Source organism: Artibeus jamaicensis, unplaced genomic scaffold, assembly GCF_021234435.1.
Source record: "Artibeus jamaicensis isolate MK-2021 breed Jamaican fruit bat unplaced genomic scaffold, CSHL_Jam_final contig_889, whole genome shotgun sequence".
Classification (NCBI taxonomy): Eukaryota; Metazoa; Chordata; class Mammalia; order Chiroptera; family Phyllostomidae; genus Artibeus; species Artibeus jamaicensis.
In genome coordinates this window covers 5,563,783-5,584,511 of record NW_026522005.1, presented here as the reverse complement: position 1 = coordinate 5,584,511, position 20,729 = coordinate 5,563,783, and the positions used below count along the sequence as shown (strand labels likewise).

The window sequence follows — 20,729 nt, the reverse complement described above, 5'->3', positions numbered from 1 at the left end:
ATGGCGTAGCTCAGTGGATTGAGCGCGGGCTGCGAACCAAAGTGTCCCTGATTCGATTCCCAGTCAGGGCACATGCCTGGGTTGCAGGTCAAGTCCCCACTTGGGGGCACAAGAGGGGGCAAACACATTGATGTTTCTCTCCTTCCCTTCCTCTCTCTCTAAATATAAATAAAAATAAAATCTTTAAAAAAGCTGACCTTCCATTAAAAAAAAGACAATATTATGCTATAAAATGAAAGATACTTTTGAACACAGGTTGAAAGAAATTAAATAAACATACTTTAATAGCATCCTTGGCATCTACCACAGCAAGGTCTCGAAGGGCCCAAGCAATCTGCCTTTTGTAGAAATCTCCTTTATCAGATTTCTTCACTTTGACCACCTTCACCTGCACGGGGCGTTCAGTTGTCACTGTTGAATGAAACACACTTTCATTAGAAATATTATTCACTTGCTCACTTTTCATTCATTCATCACTCATTGCAAATATAGTTGTCAGGTGGCTGTACACAATACTAAAAAAGGAGCAATATTTTGTAACAAATGCTATGAGTTAGGAATGTTCAGAATACTAATGAAAGATTCTAAATCATACTAGAGGGTCAGTGGCAGATTCCTTGCGAAATAAAACACTTAAAACTCAATAATAAGAAAAAAATATCTGCTTAAAAAATGGGCCAAAGACCTTGACAGACATTTCACCAAAGAGGAGACACGGATCACAAAAAAGTATATGAAAAGCAGCTCCACGAATTAAAACAACAGTAAGATAACTATACGCCTAGCAGTGTGGCCAAAATCTGAACACTGACACCATTAAATGCTAACAAGGATGTGAAGCAACAGGATCGCTCATGCATTCCTGGTGGAAATGCAAATGGTACAGCCACTTTGGAAAAGTTTCTAGGTTTCTTACAAAACTGAACATACTCCAACCACACAATCTAGCCACTGTGCTCCTTTGTATCTGCTCAAAGGAGGTGAACACCTATGTCTGTTCCAAATACTGTACATAGATGTTTATAGCTTCTTTATTCATAATTGCCAAAACTTGGAAGCAACCAAGATGTCCTTCAGTAGTGAGTGCATAAACTGTGGTATACCCAGAGAATGGTGTTATTCGGACTAAAAAGAAATGAAGTATCAAGCCAGAATAAGACACGGGGGACCCTTAATTACCAGTTACTAAGTGAAAGAAACCAATGTGAGAAGGCAATATACTGTGTGATTCCCACTATGACATTCTGGAAAAGGCAATACTCTGGAGACAGTAAAAAGACCAGTGATGGCCAGGGATGAAGGAGAGATGAACAGGCAGAACGCACAGAGGACTTTTAGGGAAGCAAAAATACTCTGTATAATACTTTAATGATGGATACATATCATTATACATTATCCAAAACCATAGAAAGTACAATACCAAGTGTGAACCCTATGGACTTTGGGTGACTGTGATGAGTCAATGTAGGTAACAACATTCATTCTTGGTAACAAATGTACCACTGTTGTGAGTGGTATTAGTAAAGGGAGAGGCTATGTATGTGCTGGGGCAAGGATGGGGTACATGGGAAATCTCTATCTCCCTCTCAATTTTGTTGTAAACTTAAACGTGCTCTAAAAAATAAAGTCTTAAAAAACGTATTTCTGCTGATGAGTTATTATTAATTATGATAGTATCAAAAAACCTAGGAATAACAAAATACCTAGGTAAAAATACAACACATGCACAAAGCTCTTAAAACCGTAAACCTTACTGAAAGAGATTAAAAGGACCCAGATAAATGGAGAATTGCACCATGTTGATGGACAACACTCAATTCAAAATGCAAGTTCTCTCCAAAGCGAACTACAGATTCAAAACGATTCCAGTCAAAATCTCAACAGAATCTGGAACCTGACAAGTGGATTCTAAAGCTTAGGTGAAAGAATAAAGAACTAAAACAAGACAAAATAAAAACTAGATATAAGAAAGAACTCAGAAACAGATACACTCACATCACTACAAACATGGACACAGCTAAATTAAAGACTAAAATGTGGAAGGTAAAATTGTAAAACTTTCAGAAGATAACAAAGGTGAATACTTTTATTATCCAGGTTAGAAAAGGATATCCTAGGTAAAACACAAAAAGGGGAAGCCATAAAATATAAGACTGATTAATTTGACCGGGCAGGGGAGAGCAATAGGGAAAAAGGTGGGACAAATGTAACTGAATAACAGTAAATATATATATAAATAAATATATAAAATATGATCATGACAAAAAAATAATAAATTTCATTTTAAAACATCATAAAAATTGAAAGCACAAGCCACAAACTGGGATACATAGAAACAACAAAAGATTAGTATCCAGATTATCTAAAGAATTTTTTAAAAATTAGTAAAAGGACAACCAACACAATAGAAAAATGAGCAAAAGGTCTTAAGAGGCAAAATTTCTTAGACAAAAAAGCTAACCAGCTATTTGTAAAATGAAGCTCAATCTCATAATTAATGAAATGCAATTTAAAACCACCACAAAATACTATTTCACACCTACTACATTGAAAATATTAACAGTACATTAAAACCCAATTATGCCTTATATGTGAGATAGAAATTCTTTTATATCTATTCAACATTTAATATAAAACAATTAAAAAATGTATTTGCTGGCCCAACAGTTTTTCCAATTATATGTTTTAAAACAAGGAGGAAAAGTTCATTAAGGAATAAAATAATGCCAAACAAGAACTTTTTCTTAGTAAATACCCACCTGTGGCACATAAAAAACAATTCTTTTTCTTTTTTCCTGCTTTGCAGACATTGACAATACTCAGCAGGCGCTCATCATTTGGTGTAAAAATGTCTCTCTGTAATGCATGTTTGATTGCTGTCATCTTCACTCAGCTGAAAAGATTGGGACTGTAGATATTAAACTCATTCTCAAAATTATTCTCTTACATGTTTCCACTTATGATTAAAGATTACCTTATTCATGGCTAATAATCCCAGGAAAAATGATTTCATGCATTAATACACTTACATCAATAATATAAATAGCAGTATATTTGGAAAAGAAACTAGAGAGCTGGTGGTGTCGTCAAACTAAAATCTTTGGAGTGCTCATCAAATATTACAATACAAAAAAAGATTTAAGAAAAATTCAAAACCCATGCTCAATGTTTAAATATACATTTTTTTTTACAGATTTTATTTATTTATCTTTAGAGGGGAAGGGAAGGAGAGAGGGAGAGAAACATCAATGTATGGTTGCCTTTTGTGAGTCCCCTGCTGGGAACTGGCCTGCGGGGGAACCGGCCTGCGGGGAACCGGCCTACAACCCAGGAATGTGCCCTGACTGGGAATCGAACCGCAATGGTCTGGTTTGCAAGCCCGAGCTCAATCCACTGAGCTACACCAGCCAGGGCCTAAATATACATTTTCTATATAAAGAGCTTTTACCACTCAATTACAACTTAACAAGAAAAGGACAAATAACGCAATTAAAGACTGAGCAAATGATTTAAAAAATTTTTTTTTAGATTTTTTTCCCCACGCTGCCCCTAGATTTTATTTATTTTTAGAGAGATGGGAAGGTAGGGAGAGAGGGAGAGAAACATCAATGTGTGGTTGCCTCTTGTGCACCTCCTACTGGAGATCTGGCCCACAACCCAGGCATGTGCCCTGACTAGGAATCGAATCAGTGATCCAGCTGGCTGGGTTCACAGGCTGGCACTCAATCCACTGAGACACACCAGCCAGGGCAGAGCAAAGGATTTTAACCACGGGAATGATGCTCTACCTCACTAACATTACAGAAATGCAAACCAAACCCACAATGAGATACTTTACACCCACTAGGATGGCTAAAACTAAAGACAATTGTTGGTAAAGATGTGGAGAAAAAGGAACTTTCATACTGTGGTTTTAAAATGGTTAACCACTTTGGAAAATAGTTTAGCAATTTCTCAAAAAGTTGAATATGGAGTTAACATATGATCCAGCAATTCCACTCCTAGGTTTATACTCAAGAGAACTGAAAACTTATGTCCACACAAAAACTTGCACATGGTCACAGCAGCATCACAATAGTCAAAAAGTGGAAACAACTCTAATATCCATTAACTGATGATATAACAAACTGATATATTATCCATACAGTGTAATATTATTCAGCTATAAAAAGGATCAATGTAGTGATGATACAATGTAGATGCTAAAATGTTGATAAATCCTAAAAACATACTAAGTGAAGGAAGCCAGGTACAAAGGGCCACATACTTTATGATTCCACTTATATAAAATGTGAAGTGGACAAATCCATAGACGGAATGATTTGTGGTTGCCAGGGGCTAGATCACTGAGGAATGGGGAGTGACTGCTAATGGGTATGGGTTTCTTTTTTGTGTGATGAAAGCATCCTTGAATTAGATAGTAGTGGCATATACTAAAAACACTGAATTATACACTGGAAAAGGGTGAATTTTATGGTATATAAATTCTATCTCAATAGGGCCGTTATAAGAAATAGGTTTCCACTTATCTCCTTTTTTTGCATATAATTCAACATCTTTCTAAAATATCAGCTTAAGTTAAATATTTTTAAAATCTCAATTTTATTTTTTGAATATATATAGTGTTATATATATTACTATTTTCCAATGCAAATGTATTTCATATATATGAGCTTGCTTAGGAAATTAACTTCTAACACCATTTCTATGGAAAAGATGAATGAATTATGAGTTTTAAATAAATGACTTAGAATGAATTTCTGCAATACAAAATTTTTGTTAAGAGACACTTTTGTAAACTAGGTGTCTCCTCTATTTTACTCAATCTGTGAAAATTGTATCTTTGCTCCAACTCAAAAAATTGCTTTTCTCACAAAAATCAGATTTGCCCCTTTCACCTCATCTCAGCCTCCAGTCTTCTGACCTCCCTGTTTTCTGTTTTCTTTGTCCATCTGACCTCTCTGAGCTTCTTTTCCACCCTGGCCTGGAAGCAGTGTTCATTTCTCTACACCCACACTACCCCTTCGATTATCTTACTCTGCAGGCCAGTTCGCCCTGTTTATAAATCTCCATAAACTGTGGTTTTTGGTCCACTTCTCTTGGGCTACTACGTGCCACTTACAAACATCTAGACTTTCAATGTTGTTCAGCAATCTTTAACACTTCCTCTGATGATGCCTCTTCCTATTCCGCATCAGTGTGGTTGTAAATCCTTATTTCTCTTCTCCAACTCCCAGCCCCAGTGCCAGCCTCCTCCCTCTCAGCAAATGACTCCTCCATCTACTCTACAGAGGATATAGAAGCCATGAAGTACAACTTTCACCAACTGCTTTCTTTTCCATTTCTGTACATCTGAACCTCCATTACGCCTATTACTGCATGTCCTTGTGACCAATTCTTTAATATGTTCTAGGGCCTACACACTGTATTAAAAGCTCTACTCCACCCTATCCCCAAGCCACATGGGATACTGGCCAGCTTACTTTTCTATCTCTGTGTTTGTTAATGCAATTTCCGTTTTTCTGGAATGCTTGTCTCTCTGGGAAAGTCCAACTTATCCCTCAAAATCTGTGAAGTAGTCACACATAAAGAGTAATCCCTTTCTATCTCTAATACTTCCTCTCTACTCTGCTAACACAGCACTTTAAAACCTATTTTCTAGCTAGTTGTAATCTCTGCCCCACCGAAAGTAGCTCCTGATAGACAAGAATGGTGTCTCTCTCATCGTTGTATTACAGAACTTGGTGAGGACATAGTAGGCATCTAATAAATTAACCAAAATGATAGCACAACTACTTCCCTAAGCTTAGTTCCCCCTTTCCAACTCTCACACTTGGTTCAAAATGTCATATTTGATTCTCCTCTTCTATTGTCAACATGAAATCTGCTACCACACTCTGTTGATTTCCCCTCGTCTACATATAATTTATCCTTCCGTTTTGTTCCCACCATCAACACACTAAACCAGGTTCATACCAACAATATTTATGTAACAGTACAGTATCTGATTATCTTTTTGCAAGTTTCCACACCCCCAAAACCCTCAACAAACAAGTCATATTAAAACACAGCTTTCATCACAACATACCCTTGTTCAACATTTTACTACGGCTCCCACATACAAACCTTCCACTCCAAGCCCTGTTGTTCATTCTAGACTTCGAATCTTTGCTTAGGTGCTTTTCCATGCAGGGAATATCATCTATCCAAACCCTGATTATACTTCATAGTTTACATAAAGTCAATTCAATAAGGATATTAATTCAAATTGATCTCTCAACTGCTATAGCACTTAACTGTATTTATTAACCAATCAAGCACTCGCTGCAGATTGCTTCCTGAGATGGTAAGCTTGGGGATCTCTTGGAAGAGACAGAGAGAGGAGCAGGGAGAAAGGCACGTTTTGGTGTGATATTGTGTTTTCTTAGTAGGTACTCAAAAAATATCTCTTGAGGTAGCCTGAAGAGGCTACAGGTCAGATGAATGATTATTAGTGGCCAATGCTCACATCACAGTTCCTCTTTGATTAAAAGCAGTAAGTGAGTATATGGTAAGTGGTAAAAAGAGAGGACTGGCCATACCTCATAAAGGAGTTAGACATCATGAAAGGTACTCTGTGACCCTCATTCAATACTGATGTCTACTAAATTCGAGGCGCTGTAGCGGTGACAATGACAGATGCGTTCAAGAAGAGACCACCAGGGTCTCCATGGCATTTACATTACAAGGGTCAAGTGATCAGTCTTTACAAGGCCCTTTTCTGTTAAGACAGTGAATAATACATCACTAGAGATCCTAAAGCTATTTTCCAGATTTAAGAATCCATGTGTGACCGCCTTCCAGAGGCAGTCAGACACTGCTTACTCTCTGTTGGTTCTTGTTTCCTTAAATCTAGCCGGACCATTACAATGCATGACAAACGGCTTGTTAATGTGAGTGTCCGCGTGGATTGGGCCCCGTGCGCTATGGAGACATCTCAGCGCCAGGAGCACTGTCTTTCGGGGGAGAAAAATATGCTCGGACCCAGGAAAAAGTACTTAAGAGATTGGGGGGGATGTAATTGGACAAAAAGGGGAAGGCATTGTCACTCCCTCCAGTCCTGAGGGCTAACGATCAGGGTAGTTTGTCCAAATGAAATATGGTTCCTATGGGCGGATCCCTTAAGAGAAGTGTGAGGATTGCTTTCTCCGTGCCCCCAGCGCAGCAAGAAGCTGGGGGTGCTCAGAACGGACTCTGCGCCTTACCCAGGGGCGGGGAAAGGAAGGGAAGCCTGACTGGAGCGAGAGGTACCGGACCCGGGCTCCGAGCCAGCACCGGGCTGAAGAGTCGGCCTTAGACCTTGGAGCCCGCCTGTCCGCTGGACTGTCCGCCTCCGCCGGGGCTACTGGGCAGCCGCAGTCCAAGGCTTACCGCAAGGCCGGACCGAGCCCGGCTGTGCCGAGGCAGGTCTCCAAAACCTAGACGCGACGGGGCGGGAGTGCCAACACTAGTAAGAAGCAGCCCACAATACAGCAGCGAACGGGAAGCGGCCGTTCAGCCACGACTTCCCATATCCGGGCACGTGACAAACAGCCACGCCGGAAGTCGAACCGGTAGAGAAAGAGGGGGCGGTGATGAGCGTGAAGAGGCGGGGCCATGTCTTGCCGGAGGGGCGTGTCGAGGACAGGCAGAGGCGGGACTTCCTTGGCTCAGAGACTGACCTTGGACCTGAGGATTTGGTGCGGTATGATATTACTTTTTCTACAGGAGTTATTTATTCAGATATTTTAAGCAACTTATTTAAGAAGAGATCCGATTAAGTATTAACGAAATGACGCCTATGCACAGTTAAGTTTGAGAAGCACAGATGATACCGATGTTGCTGGTTGCAAGGCACTTGATGCTTTCACTCTATATTCTCGGCAACTGTTTTATGCCGAGGGAGGTGCAGAGGTGATTCAGGCATGAATCCTACCCTGAAGAAGTTCACAGATGGTAGGGCTAAACAAGATACACACGGATACATATAAAATAAAACAAAGTAAGTGACCAAAATTACGCACAGGACAGAAGTGGGCTGAGAATTAAAAGGAGCGATTTCTTCGCTCCTGCACAAAGCAATCCTTTGCAAGGGTTCTGCAGGGATCCATTCATGACAAACCGTGCCACTTCTGTGCCAAGCACTGTGTTAAGTGCTGCAGCTACAAAGACAGAGATTCCACTCAGAAGAGGGCACACTCTCATCAGAGAGACAGAATTAAATAGGTCGATAAATTACAGTCTGGTGAGGTAAACCCAACGACCGAGGTAGAAGAAAAAATAGACTAAGTTCCATGGGAATGCAAAAGAGGTTGTAAGTATTGATAACTCACTCTGTCAGGGGTGGATTCACTAGGTAGAGACAAATGAGCTTGTAAAGCGTCTTTCAGCATTTATCTAAAGATATAATTTATTGGAAAAATTAGAAATAGGGACATGTTTGGTACTGTTATCAATATGTTCAGTCAATGCTACTTGGAATGCTTTTTAATTTCATTGAATAACTTCCCTTTTAAGAGCAGAATCTATATTCAATCTTATTTTTACAAAGACCCCTTAGGTCCTTCCTGCTTGATCTCAAAACACTGTGAAAACTCTGTGTCACAACTGCATGTGCTTTTGTCTCCTTTTAAAAAAAAAAGTTCATGTTTATATCCCTCTTCAAAGGTGGGATGTGAGTGGCATTTCAGAAGCCTGGACTTCTTACCTGGACTCCAATTTGAGTATCCACTGCCTCCCCAACGTTTCCACTTGGATGTCTGTTAAGCATCTCAAACTTATGTATCCAAAAATTAAATTCTCCTCTTTCCCCTCCCCTCCCCCCAAGTAGAGGCTGAAACAAAGCAATGTGCAGTAGCTTATCTGGGGAAACATATTCTAATGGTGACTCTTTAGTCTCACATAATAAATGCATTCTGACATTCCTGCTTCCCAGAGTCTTTTGATTTCTTTATCAATGTTCATTCAGAATTGTTCTAACATCTCATTTAGCACAGGCCATCATCATATCCAAGCTTTAGGGAGCTACCAAGGCTGTGTATTAGGACTGATTCCAGATGTTCTTGCCAAAACATTCAATCCAAAAGTCACAGGTAAACGGCCCCATGTCGTAAATTCACCCCTGTCCAGCCTTATAACCTGATTCCTCTGTTTTCACATTCTAAAAATGCACTCTCACACATAATCCCCTAGTTCCTGTAGGTACATGTTAGCCAGTTCTGAAAGTCCTTTAAGTCTCATTCAGTGCTTCTCACCTGGGGGTGATTTTCACCCCAAGGGGACACTTGGTAATCTCTGGAGACATTTTTGATTCTCGTTCCTGGGACGGTTCTATTGTACGAGCATGTGGGTAGATGACAGGAATGCTGCTAGACAAACTATAATACACAGGAGAACCCTCCACAACAAGGAATTATCCTGCCCAAAATGTCAGTAGCGCTGAGATTGAGGAACCCTGGTCTAGTTCTTTCTAGAGCAGGGATTGCAATCCCCCACACAGGTTGTGCTGCTTACTGGCTTAAGTCAGTGAGAGTAATGGGGTTGGATATTGAGGAAAATAAAGTCATATAAGGAGACACTTGCCTCAGATATTTTCTTTGCATCATTTCCAGACAAAGGAGACTGTTGGCACAGAGGATGACTAAAACCTGGGGGATTAAGCTCTAAGGCATGCCCACACAAATATCCATATTGTAGATCTCAAGGTCCTGTCATTTTCCTTGTAGGGCACTGGCTTTGACAATGAGTGATGTTTCTAGGCTGTGCATTCAGACTCCTTTGCATCTCTGCCGCCCTTATGATTATATATTGGGGCTGATTTTTAGCACAGTCTTCTCAGTGACTACATTGCCATAGAAGTGTTCTTTCGCGACGTGCCATGATTTCACTGTTGGCTGACTGTGACTATCATTTTCTTAAGATCCCCAAAGCAGTTAACAAAAGTCAGCCTTATAATTATCATTGCTACCATGATTCTCAGTACAATCCAGTGAATCATATTCTGTCTGCCCCTCATTCCAATCTGCTACAATTGAATAACTGTGATGCTAATGTATGTCAGGGATAATCACCACTTGCAACTTACCACCAAACATTTAAAACGAGCAGGGTCTCCCTGTTGTCTTGTGATTGGTTTGTAGGCTCAGCTTTCAAAATCCCATACTGAGGGTTTGCTCTCTAGAGCCAGGTTTGGTGACCAGGGTTCCCTTGAAAGCAGAGTTCAAGACAAAGGTACTTTATCTGAGAATTTGAGTTCAGGGAATAGAATAAGGGGCTCAGGGGAAATGAAAGAGAAAAGAAGGAAAAGCCAATACAAGGATGCATTGTTCAGTTGACCCAAGCCATGGATCATTGGTTGACTGATCCTCTGATACCTTTTGAGGAGCCTTATGAAATTTATCTCCCAATTCTGTACCAGAGTGAAGAAAAAAGGAGAAAAGCATTTATTCATTAGCTCTTGTCTACCGTTGGTCAAAGTTTCACTACATGCTTCTAGTTGCACATGTATGTGGAAGGCTTGTTTCTGCAGGTACCCCATGCAGTGGTCAGGGAGTGAGAGAGGCAAGGTGATGTCATATTGCTCTTGAGAGAAGCTAGCTGATGCCTGTACAGAGCTCATCACAACACCTAAGAGTAAAAGAGGAGGCTGGAAGGATATAACAGGATACACAAAAAATTTCTACCTGAGTTCTGTATATTTGAGTTGATGGTATCTCTTTTTAGCCGCTCAGGCCAATCCTTGACTCCTCTCTATCTTTAAATGGAGCCAATAGGGGTCAGATGTGCAGAATCTGACCCCTTCTCACCATCTCCATTGCTACTCTCTCTTTGAATACTACCAATATTATGTCTTTTCTGAATTATTGCAGTCTCAATGGTCTCTCTTAGCTTCCTATTAGTCTGTTTTGCTACCCTTTTTACAGTCTATTTTTATCGTAGCTGCCAGAGGGGTACTTTCTGAAACCCAAGTCCAATCATGTTACACTTTGGTCAAAACCATCTAGTGGTTTCAGAGCAAAAACCAATGTTCTACCAATAACCCACAAGACATTATACAGTCAGCTCTATCCCACCCACCAGGACTTCATCTTCTACTACCTGCTCTGGTCACTCTACTCTAGTTCCTTAGACTTTTCTGATTCTTTGAAAAGGAAGATCTAGGAAGAAAAGGAAGATGCAAACTAGATCTTTGCATTTTCTTTTCCCTCTGCTTGGAATTATTTTTTATTAAGTATCTGTGTGGTGTACAGCTGCATCCCTTTAAACCTTTGCTCAAGTGTTACTTCAGTGAGGTCTTCCATAATTGCCCTATTTAAAATAGTACCCCCAAGTAGAATTATTTATATTCCTGTTTTGCTCTGTTTTTCTCCATGGTTCTTATTACATTCTGACATACTGTATGATATTACATCCTAACATATGTTTATTTGTTGGATTATTTATGTGCTCTTTCTCTTTTTCTAGAATGAAGCTTTATGAAGGCAAGGACTTCTGTCTCTTTTGTTCAGTAATGTATTCCCAGTTCCTAGAGTTATTCCAAAGCACTTATATGTTCCTTATATGTTCTATGTACTAGTCTAAGCATCTTTCATGTATTAACTATTTATTACTCACAATACAACAACACTGTGAGGCAGGAATCTTTATTGTCCTAATTTTAAAGACTAAAAAACAGAGGCACAGATTAATTATTTAGCTACATAACGGCACATAGTACTATTTCAATGAATATCTTTCTGTTACACTCATTTGCATAGATGTTCCCAAATTAGACTTGGGAAGCAACATAAAACTGTGGAAAGTACATGGTTACTGGGGTCATGCAGACCTGTGTTCAAATCTGGTCCTTACTGGTTCAATAAGCACAGGGCAAGTTACTTAACTCTTTTGAGCCTCTGTAAATTCAAAATAATAGTTCCCATCTTTTGGGGACCTTCTGCAATTTGCTGTTCCTTATAAAGCCCCTGGCCACTGCTTAGCACATAGCAAGCATTCAATAAATGGCAGCTATTAGTACATGCAGGTTAGTCTAGAAGATTAAATTGTGTAAATTTATGTTCTTAAACAATGTACAGTAGTCACTCAGGCCCTGAGGTCCTGCTTCCCTTTCATAAACAGAAGGCTGCATATATTAATATATATAAGGCAATCTCATATTTGGCTAGCCTGAAATAATTTTTTCATTGTTATTAGTCTCCAAGAGAAAAGCCTCATCCAAATGGCCAAAGGTAGTGAGTACTGACGATTTAACAATACTGGCAGGATCACTGAAGTTGATTGTTTCCTCAGAGAAGTCACTCTCTACTGCGCACTGATGAACCAGAGTGTGAAGCTTGGGGAGACTTAATGACCCCGGAGCACTCAGAGTAACCTGCTCTCATTTCACACATTTTGCAGGATGAAGGCGAGTCCCCCTTCCTCAGCTCGAAAGCCCTGGGGAGGGAAGGACAGAGTGTACAACTACGTCCAGGACCCTGCCTGATGGAGCCCCAGGGGGAAGCTCGGGCACCTGGCTTTGTGACCTTTGTTTAGCAAGAAATTCCACAGATCTCCCAGAAGAAGGCTTTCACACAGTCCACTTTACTGTGGTCCAAACTGTCCCCTAATTTAAGCCTGACTGATTTTAATTTGAGTATGGCGCAAGAGCTCTTAATATGTTTCAGAAACTTATTGGGGTTCATATGATTTTATTTTTTCCTTATTCCTAGTTTGGGGGACTTTATTATATCAGTTACTTTGATTTTTCTCTTTTCTACTTCTGAGCATGGTTTTCTTGTAATCAGTTATGCACATTCCCGTCTGAAGAGTGAACAGCTTTTCAGACCATTAGTATCAACACAAGGGACACCAAGTACTTTTTTCTGGAGCAGTGAGTGTCACAGTGTCCTACTTTCCAGAATCTTACTTTATAAGTGTCTTTAAGAGTGGGAAGATGAGAGAAGAGCTTCTACTGTTACGCACATGGAGCAATTGTTTTAGGCTCTATTAGAAACAGATGCTGAATATGTTTAGTGCTTTCATTTATTTTCAGGTTTATAGAAGGAAGGTTATGGAGCCACTAAATGAGGGTAGTAATTACCTGTATCACTAGTAATTCGATAAATATTAATTAGATAATAGATGCACATCCTACATAGAGAAGTAATGCAATAAGATGTACAGATACAAGGAAGGCAAAGGTTGCCTTGCAAAATCACATTTGCATTTCAAAGCTTTCTTTATGCAGATACATATTGTGGGGCAATATTACAACAATAGGTACAGTGCTAAGCTCCCTATTAACATTCAGAGAGATTTTCTCCTAAGTACAGAGATCACCTCTCACCTAATTCTGTATCTCTTCTGGGAATTGCCCACTGTGGACAAAAGTCTACGTATTTTGGCTTGAAGTAGAGGTTAATGATTCTCAGCATGACTTTGTTAGTACACTTCGGTCAAAGCACTGGCCATAGGGTTTTCTACTCTCTGCACTTGGGGAATTTAGAAGCAATGCCACCACAAGCCTAGACCTGCACCTAGAGGTGTAAACAAATCAAGACAAACATAAATGACTACACAGGCCTGACCACATTTATTTTTGCTGAAAATCAGATCTAATGGTAAATACTCTGCTTTAATGTATATTTTCCTTTATCCAAAAGAGTCATACAATTTTCACCATTTGTATGAGTAAAATTCAGTGGGAAGATATGTTTTCACATGCACTAAGTAATGTGTTTAAACAACAGTCACTAAGTAACTTTCTGCTAAGTAGCTCTTAAACTGGACGAAGATAGAGCTGTTCTTATCGCTGTTATTGCTTTGTGACAGGAAGTATAGATAATTAACTTTTGCCATTAATGAGGGCCTTGCAGGATCAGGGATTTCTAGGAGAGGAATGGAATGAGTCCCCATAACTGTTGCATGTATATAATACTTGGTACTTCTGTAATAGTTTGTTACCTATCTTTCCACAGCATCTTCAGTCTTTCAGGCAAAATATTTAAAGTCAGTAGTAAGCAAAATGGAGTCAAACCATGAAATAGAAAAGCACCATTGTTAGGAGAAATTCAGTAGAAGTAGTCTGCAGTAAATTTTCCAGCCTGGAATGATTATATTAGAACAACATACAAAAACGTGATATTAGGACTACCCATCAATAAAAGTTAGTTTACCTGGAACAAATTTCCATCAACATGGTGAAATAAAAGATTTATTTCTGAAATTATTGATGTCTACACAATTTATTTTTTCTCTTGACATCAAAACATAAATACAACTTGTCAATATCGGCAGTGGTGGAAACTTACAAGTATTATTATGTGGCTTAATATTCTTGTCATTGTTAATTTTCAGGACAGCTTATGGTTTTTATTTATTTGGTTATTTGTTTGAGGGTAAGAAAAAATTTGAAAGACAATGGATTGTTCATTTCCTAAACATTCTCAGTTATTTTCTTTATTTTAAAACTATTTTTATTGGTTTTAGGGAGAAAGGGGGAAACTGGGAGGAAACATTGGTGTGAGACAGAAATATCAATTGGTTGCCTCCCGTACATGCCTTGAACCTTCGGTTACTTTTTTCATTTTTTTATTATTGTGAAATACATGTAAAATTTACCATCTTACCTACTTTTAAGTGCACGTTCGGGGTACTAAGCACATTCACATTGTTGTGCAACCACCTCCACCACCCATCTCCATGACTCTTTCCATCCTGCAAAACTGAAACTCCGCTCCCATGAAACAGTAACTCCCCACTCCCTCCTCCCCAGCCCTGCAATCCCTTTATGCTTAGTGATTCTTTGTTCTTTGAATAGAATTTTTGGGTAGGGAATTCAACGATTAAAAATATTACATATGATAAAAAAGTTTGTCTTCTTTAGAACCCTTACAGTATCTGGGAAATAATTCTGTTAATTCATAATTTCCTGTCTCAGACTCTCCTGAAAGGGAAAAACAGCTGCTCTCACATCGAGAATAAGCTGCTGTCAAAGGTTGTGGAAACAAGTGGCCAATGTGTCCATCAGTTCTCTTTTAGCAGGACTTGGCTCCACTTACCTAAGGAGTAAAAGTTTCCAGCTTCTGCCCTGGCTGGTGTGGCTCAGTGGATTGAGCCCTGGCCTGCAAACCAAAAAGTCACTGATTGGATTCCCAGTCAGGGCACGTGCCTGGGTTGTAGGCCAGGTCCTCAGTAAGGGCCACAGGAGAGGCAACCACACTTTGAGGTTTCTGTCCCTGTCTTTCTCTCTCCCTTCTCTTCTCGCTAAAAATAAAGAAATAAAATGTTTAAAAATTAGATTCCAGCTTCTCCCACAACCAGCCAGCTTTAAGGGTAATGAGTCAATGGACTTGCAAGATCGTGCACTTATTTGCTACTTTCTTAAACATTTTTTTAAAAAAAGAGTATCATCTGCTAATGGAAACTATGACAACTATTAATCAAAGAAATACCTTTAAATTTTAGGTCTCCTTGTTTTTTTTTTTCTTGTTTTTTTTCTTTTTTTTTAAATTTTATTTAGTTACTTTTCAAGTACATTTTTTTCTCTTCCCCCCCCCCCCAGGTCTCCTTGTTACAAAAAATAAATCTAGCCTTCCAAAAAAATCTCACTTTTATATTTATAAAATACCTATTTGAGCAGGTACTGTAATACGTGCCACGAGGAAACCAAAGACAAACCAGCTTTCATCATGACTTTAAGGACCTTGGAGTGAGAACTGATGAGCATTGGACATACCTACCCAATGGGCTACTGTTTCCTTGGCCATGCAATGCCTTGGTATGAATTTGAATGAAGCATACCTTTTTGTTTTTTTATTTAAAAAATGAAATAAAATTTCAGGTAGTATGTTATTGTACAACCTGAATAACTCTCCCTAAGGGGGATTTCCAGAACCTAAGCCTGCCAAATGCATTCTTTGCTACCAGCCATCCTCACCAACACCCCCCATATAGGTGAGGAAACAAATTCAGCATGACTCAGGCTTCTGAGAGTAGCAGGTATACAAGAGAACCAACCTGAGGAGTTTGTTAGATTGAGTTATTGGTTTCTATTGCTCCTCTATATTTTTATTCACATTCTTGACATGACCTTGTGGTGCATAGAGTGTATTCCCTGCCCTTAGACCTTGAACTTAGCCCAGTGACTTGCTTTGACCAATGGGTTGCTAGTGGACATGATGTGAGAAGTTTGAAATGTGCTTTCACAATCGGGCTTGCCCTTTTTGTTCCTATCTTTGATCATAAGAAGAAAGAGTCTGGATCATTGTTGGTCCAAGGAGGAAGAGAGATATGAAGCAAACCTGAACTCAACCTGAAGCTGGGAGCCCAGCACAGCCAGTCTCAGCTTAGTTCAACCATATTCTAGTCAGCCTAAAGATGCATGAGCCAAAGCCACATACTTGTTTTTTAAACCACTCAGACTCACGGTTGTTTGTTATGTGGCCAGATGATATAAAGACATGCTCAGAACAGCATTAAGAGGGAGCGTGGACAATCGCTAGAGTGAGAAGGTTCACAGTATTCTCCATGAGTGCAGGTGAGGGTTATAAGGGAGGGAGCTGTTCCCCACTATCCCAGAAGGCAGCTAGGAAGCCTGAAATTAGAGATTTCACCTACAAATTGTTATCTAAATTTACTTATGTCTATAAAGAAATTATTCTCCACCCTGGCTGGTGTGGCTCAGTGGATTGAGTGCTGACCTATGAACCGAAAAGTCACCAATTTGATTCCCAGTCAGGCAGTTGGTTGGGTTGCAGGCCAGGTGCCCAGTTGGGAGCATGTGAGAGGCAACAGATTGATGTATCTCTCACACATTGATGTTTCTCTCCTCTCTTTCTTTCTCCCTCCCCCATCTCTAAAAGTAAATCATAAATAAAATCTTTAAGAAAAAAGAAGTTTTTCCCCTTTAGATGTGGTTCTCTGCGTGATACACCCCGAATGCCTATATGGGTTACTCTGTCAGTCTTGGCAGTTAGGCCTCAGGAATTTCAAAGGACTTGCAGTAGTTAAGGTAAGAGAGGAGTAAAAGAAAAACATATATAAGGGAAGAGTAAAGAGAAATAAAGACAATTTTTCTTGCAGAGGAATTAAACTTAAAAAATGGGGAAGAAAACACAGAGAAGGCAAAGGGAAGAGAGGAGAAACATAAAATAAGCAAATGTGCTCTGGTTGTCAGTCGGTACCTAAAAAGTCAGATTTCCTTAATTAGGATTACAGGTCAAGAAAATAAATACACATATCTTGTATGCTTCCTGTGTATAATTCAAAGGTGAATAAGATACTGTCTTCAATCTTACTCTGAAAACATCAATCCAATATAGGAAATGGTCACTTTCGTTAACCACAATCTGAACTTTAAAAAAAATCTTATTTATTTTTAGAGGGGAAAGGGAAGGAGAAAGAGTGGGAGAGAAACATCAATGTGTGGTTGCCTCTCATGTGTCCCCCACTGGGGACCTGGCCTGCAACCCAGGCATGTGCCCTGACTGGGAATTGAACCAGCAACCCTTTGCTTCACAGGCCCAGGCTCAATCCATTGAGCTATACAGCCAGGGCACAATCTGAACTTTTTACCTGAGAAGCAAACACATGAGCTATACAGATAGGTTTTTATTAGTTGGAGAGGACAGTGCAAGGTTACAAGATATATAAGATTTTTCTAGCCTACTGTCATTTAAACTACCTGCTTTGACAAAAAAAAAAAAAAAAAAAGATGTTTTTACTTGTTGTCCTCAACTAGAGGGCATTTTCGTTTTCAACACACCTAGACAGCTAAGTGACTTGCTTTCAGGGACTGAGATACAACTAACTCATCTTTCCCCACTTGGATGTTGTCGGTATATGATAGTCCTCATTTTCAGCTACTTCATAAAATCAACTCAAACAGGTATTTAAAACCTTTTATTTTGAAAAATGAGTCTCACAGAGTAAGCACAAAGGCAGCACAGAGAGCTCCCACACCCTCCTGGCCAGCTTCTCCCGGTACTAATGTCCTTCATTCCCATGGTACAATGGTTAACATGAAAAAATTAACTTTAGTGTAACAGCACAAGCTAAATTACAGATCTTACTCAGATTTTTTTCAGTTATTGCACCAATGTCCTTTTTTTTCTGTTTTAGGGACCAATCCAGGCTCCCACATTGAATTTGTTATGTCCCCTTAAGCCTCTTCAACTTGTTCTTCAGTGTTATGGGTTAACATGTGCTCCCTAAAATTTATATTTTGAAGTACTAACCCCCACTATTTCAGAATGTGACCTAATTTGTAGTTAGGGTCTTTATAGAGGTAATCAAGTTAAAATGAGGTCAGGAGAGTGGGCTCTAATTCAGTATGACTCTTGTCCTCACAGAGACAGATTTGGACACAGATGCATAACAGAAGGAAGATGAGGAGAAGACGGCCGTCCACGAGCCGAGGAGAGATGCCTGGAACAGGTTCTTCCCTCGCAGCCCTCACGGAACAAATGCTGATATCTTGGTCTGGGACGTCCCGGCTCCAGAACTATGAGACAATCCATTTTTTTGCTTAAGCCTCTCAGTTTATCGGTACTTGATTGGCAACCCCAGCAAACTAATACACTCAGTCTTTCTTTATCTTTCATGATATTGACACTCTTTTTCTTTTAGTGACTAGATAGACATTCCACTGATTTGTGACAGAATCAGACTACTATTATACCTGCTAATTTTAAGAACTAACATTTATTGTGTGCTCTCTGAGGGCACTCTTGGAGCTGCTATTGCCTGTCTCACTGTTAATATGCTCGCAATAGGACTTATATGTGCCTAGTATCTGCCCTGGCTTTTAGTATTTCACTGTATTCTTAGTATTTCACTATATTCTTAGTATTTCACTGTATTCTCTGGAGATAGGTACAGGATAAATCCTTTTATCCAGAATGAGTCTCAGGTCATATAAATGAAAAAAGTCGATTAAGGCAGGAAATCATACAAAATATGCACACTAAACATTTTTCTTCTTTGTTTCCTTTCCCTTTGCCTGGCTTAGAAAGCTGATCTCATTTTATTTTATTATTTATCCTATTATTTTTTGAGATTTTATTTATTTATTTATTTTTTATTGATCTATTCATTTTATTTACATTTTTCAATTTTAATCACATCTTAAGATATTAGTATAAGTTCTTTTTTTCCCACATTTTAAAAAATTTATTTAATTATTTTTCAAGTACAGTTTTCTTTTGTCAATTTCTCCCTTCCCAGCCCCCCTCCTCCCCGTCTCCCTATTATTTTTCTTTTTACCTTTTTTACCCTTTGGCAACTACCAATCTGTTCTTTATGTCTATGAGCTTTTTTTGTTTGTTTGTTTGTTTTGTAGAATCCACATATAAGACAGATAATATTTCTCTTTCTCTATCTGACTTACTTCCCTTAGAATAATGTCCTTGAGGTCCAACTATATTGTTTCAAATGAATAGATTTCATTCCTTTTTATGGATGAATAATATTTTATTATATATAATTCGATAGCTTACTTTCTGCTATTAAGTGGCATACATGTGAGAAATGGAATACTATATATACTATAATTTCTCTGTTTATCCACTGATGGACACTTAGGTTGTTTCCACATTTTGGCTGTTGTAAATAATGCTGCAATGAACATGGGGTGCATACATCTTTTCAAGTTACTGTTTTTGTTTTCTTCAGTTACATACCCAGCAATGGAATTGCTGGATCATATGGCAATTCCATCTTTAATTCTTTGAAGAGTCTCTGTGTGTTCCACATTAGCTGCACCAATTTCCATTCCCACCACCAGTGTACAAAGAACCCCTTTCCTCCATATCTTTCCCCAAAATTGTTACCCCTTGTTTTTCTGGTAATGGACATTTTAACAAATGTGAGGTAATATGTCAGTGTTGTTTTGATTTGCACTTCCCTGATGGTTAATGATGTTGAGTATTTTTTCATGTACCTGTTGTCCACCTGTATGTCTTCTTGGGAAAGATGTCTCTTCAGATCTTCTGCCCATTTTTAATTGGATTATTTGTTTTTCTGCTATTGAGTCATATAAGTTCTTTATATATTTTGGATGTTAGCTCCTTATCAGTTATGTGATACTTTCTCAAATCATAAAAGAAAATGACAGTAATAGAAAATCACCATAAAATATCAACATAGTAATTGCCACAGGCAAAATATTCTAGAATTTTTATAGTTTCTGATTTTATATTCAAGTTTTTAATTCATTTGAGTTGATTTTTGTGTGTGCTGTAAGATAGGGGTCCCGTTGTAGTCTTCTGCACAAAGATATCTGGTTGTGCCAGGACCATTATAGAAAGAATTATTCTTTCCTCTTTGCATAAGATTGGCATCCTTGTCAAAAATCGGTTGCCTGTAGATGATAGGTTTATTTCTGAACTCTTAGTTCTATTCCATTGCTTCATATGTCTACCCTTATGACACTACCATACTGTTCTTATTACTGTAGGTTTGCAGTCAGTTTTGAAATTGGAGATGTGAATCCTTCAACTCTGTACCTCTTTTCCAAGATTGTTTGGCTATTTGGGCACCCTTGGAATTCAAATGAATGTGAGGATTGGCTTTTCCATTTCTGCAAAAAAGAAAAAGGCACTGGAATTTTGATGGGGACAGCAATAAATCCGTGGATGACTTTGTGTCATACTGACATCTTAATAATATCGTCTTATCCATGAACATGGGCTGTCCTTTCATAAGTTTAGGCCTTTTAAGATAGTCATTGAGAA

General features: G+C 38.9%; 1 protein-coding gene and 1 long non-coding RNA gene across 9 annotated transcripts in view; one reads left to right on the top strand and one right to left on the bottom strand.

Annotated features, from left to right (window-relative positions):
* The window catches only part of EXOC1 (exocyst complex component 1), a 44,106-nt gene extending 36,605 nt beyond the window's left edge, over window positions 1-7,501 (bottom strand). For 5 of the 8 annotated variants that reach the window (XM_053654915.1, XM_037162241.2, XM_037162244.2 and 2 more), the window contains exons 1-3: window positions 7,245-7,336; window positions 2,760-2,893; window positions 281-411 (exon numbers count right to left, since the gene is read on the bottom strand). In XM_053654915.1, the coding sequence (XP_053510890.1) occupies window positions 281-411; window positions 2,760-2,883 (255 nt within the window). In that variant the 5' untranslated portion in view covers window positions 2,884-2,893; window positions 7,245-7,336. Of the gene's footprint in view, window positions 1-280; window positions 412-2,759; window positions 2,909-7,244; window positions 7,337-7,410 lie in introns of those variants that run through there. The other 3 variants (XM_053654914.1, XM_037162243.2, XM_037162242.2) reach the window with 3 other exon arrangements.
* A 49-nt stretch (window positions 7,502-7,550) lies between these two features.
* On the top strand, window positions 7,551-20,719 carry LOC128625801 (uncharacterized). Its single transcript, XR_008389624.1, has 3 exons — window positions 7,551-7,723; window positions 15,638-15,775; window positions 18,348-20,719. It is a non-coding gene; the product is annotated as an uncharacterized LOC128625801 (long non-coding RNA).
* Window positions 20,720-20,729: the final 10 nt, after the last annotated feature.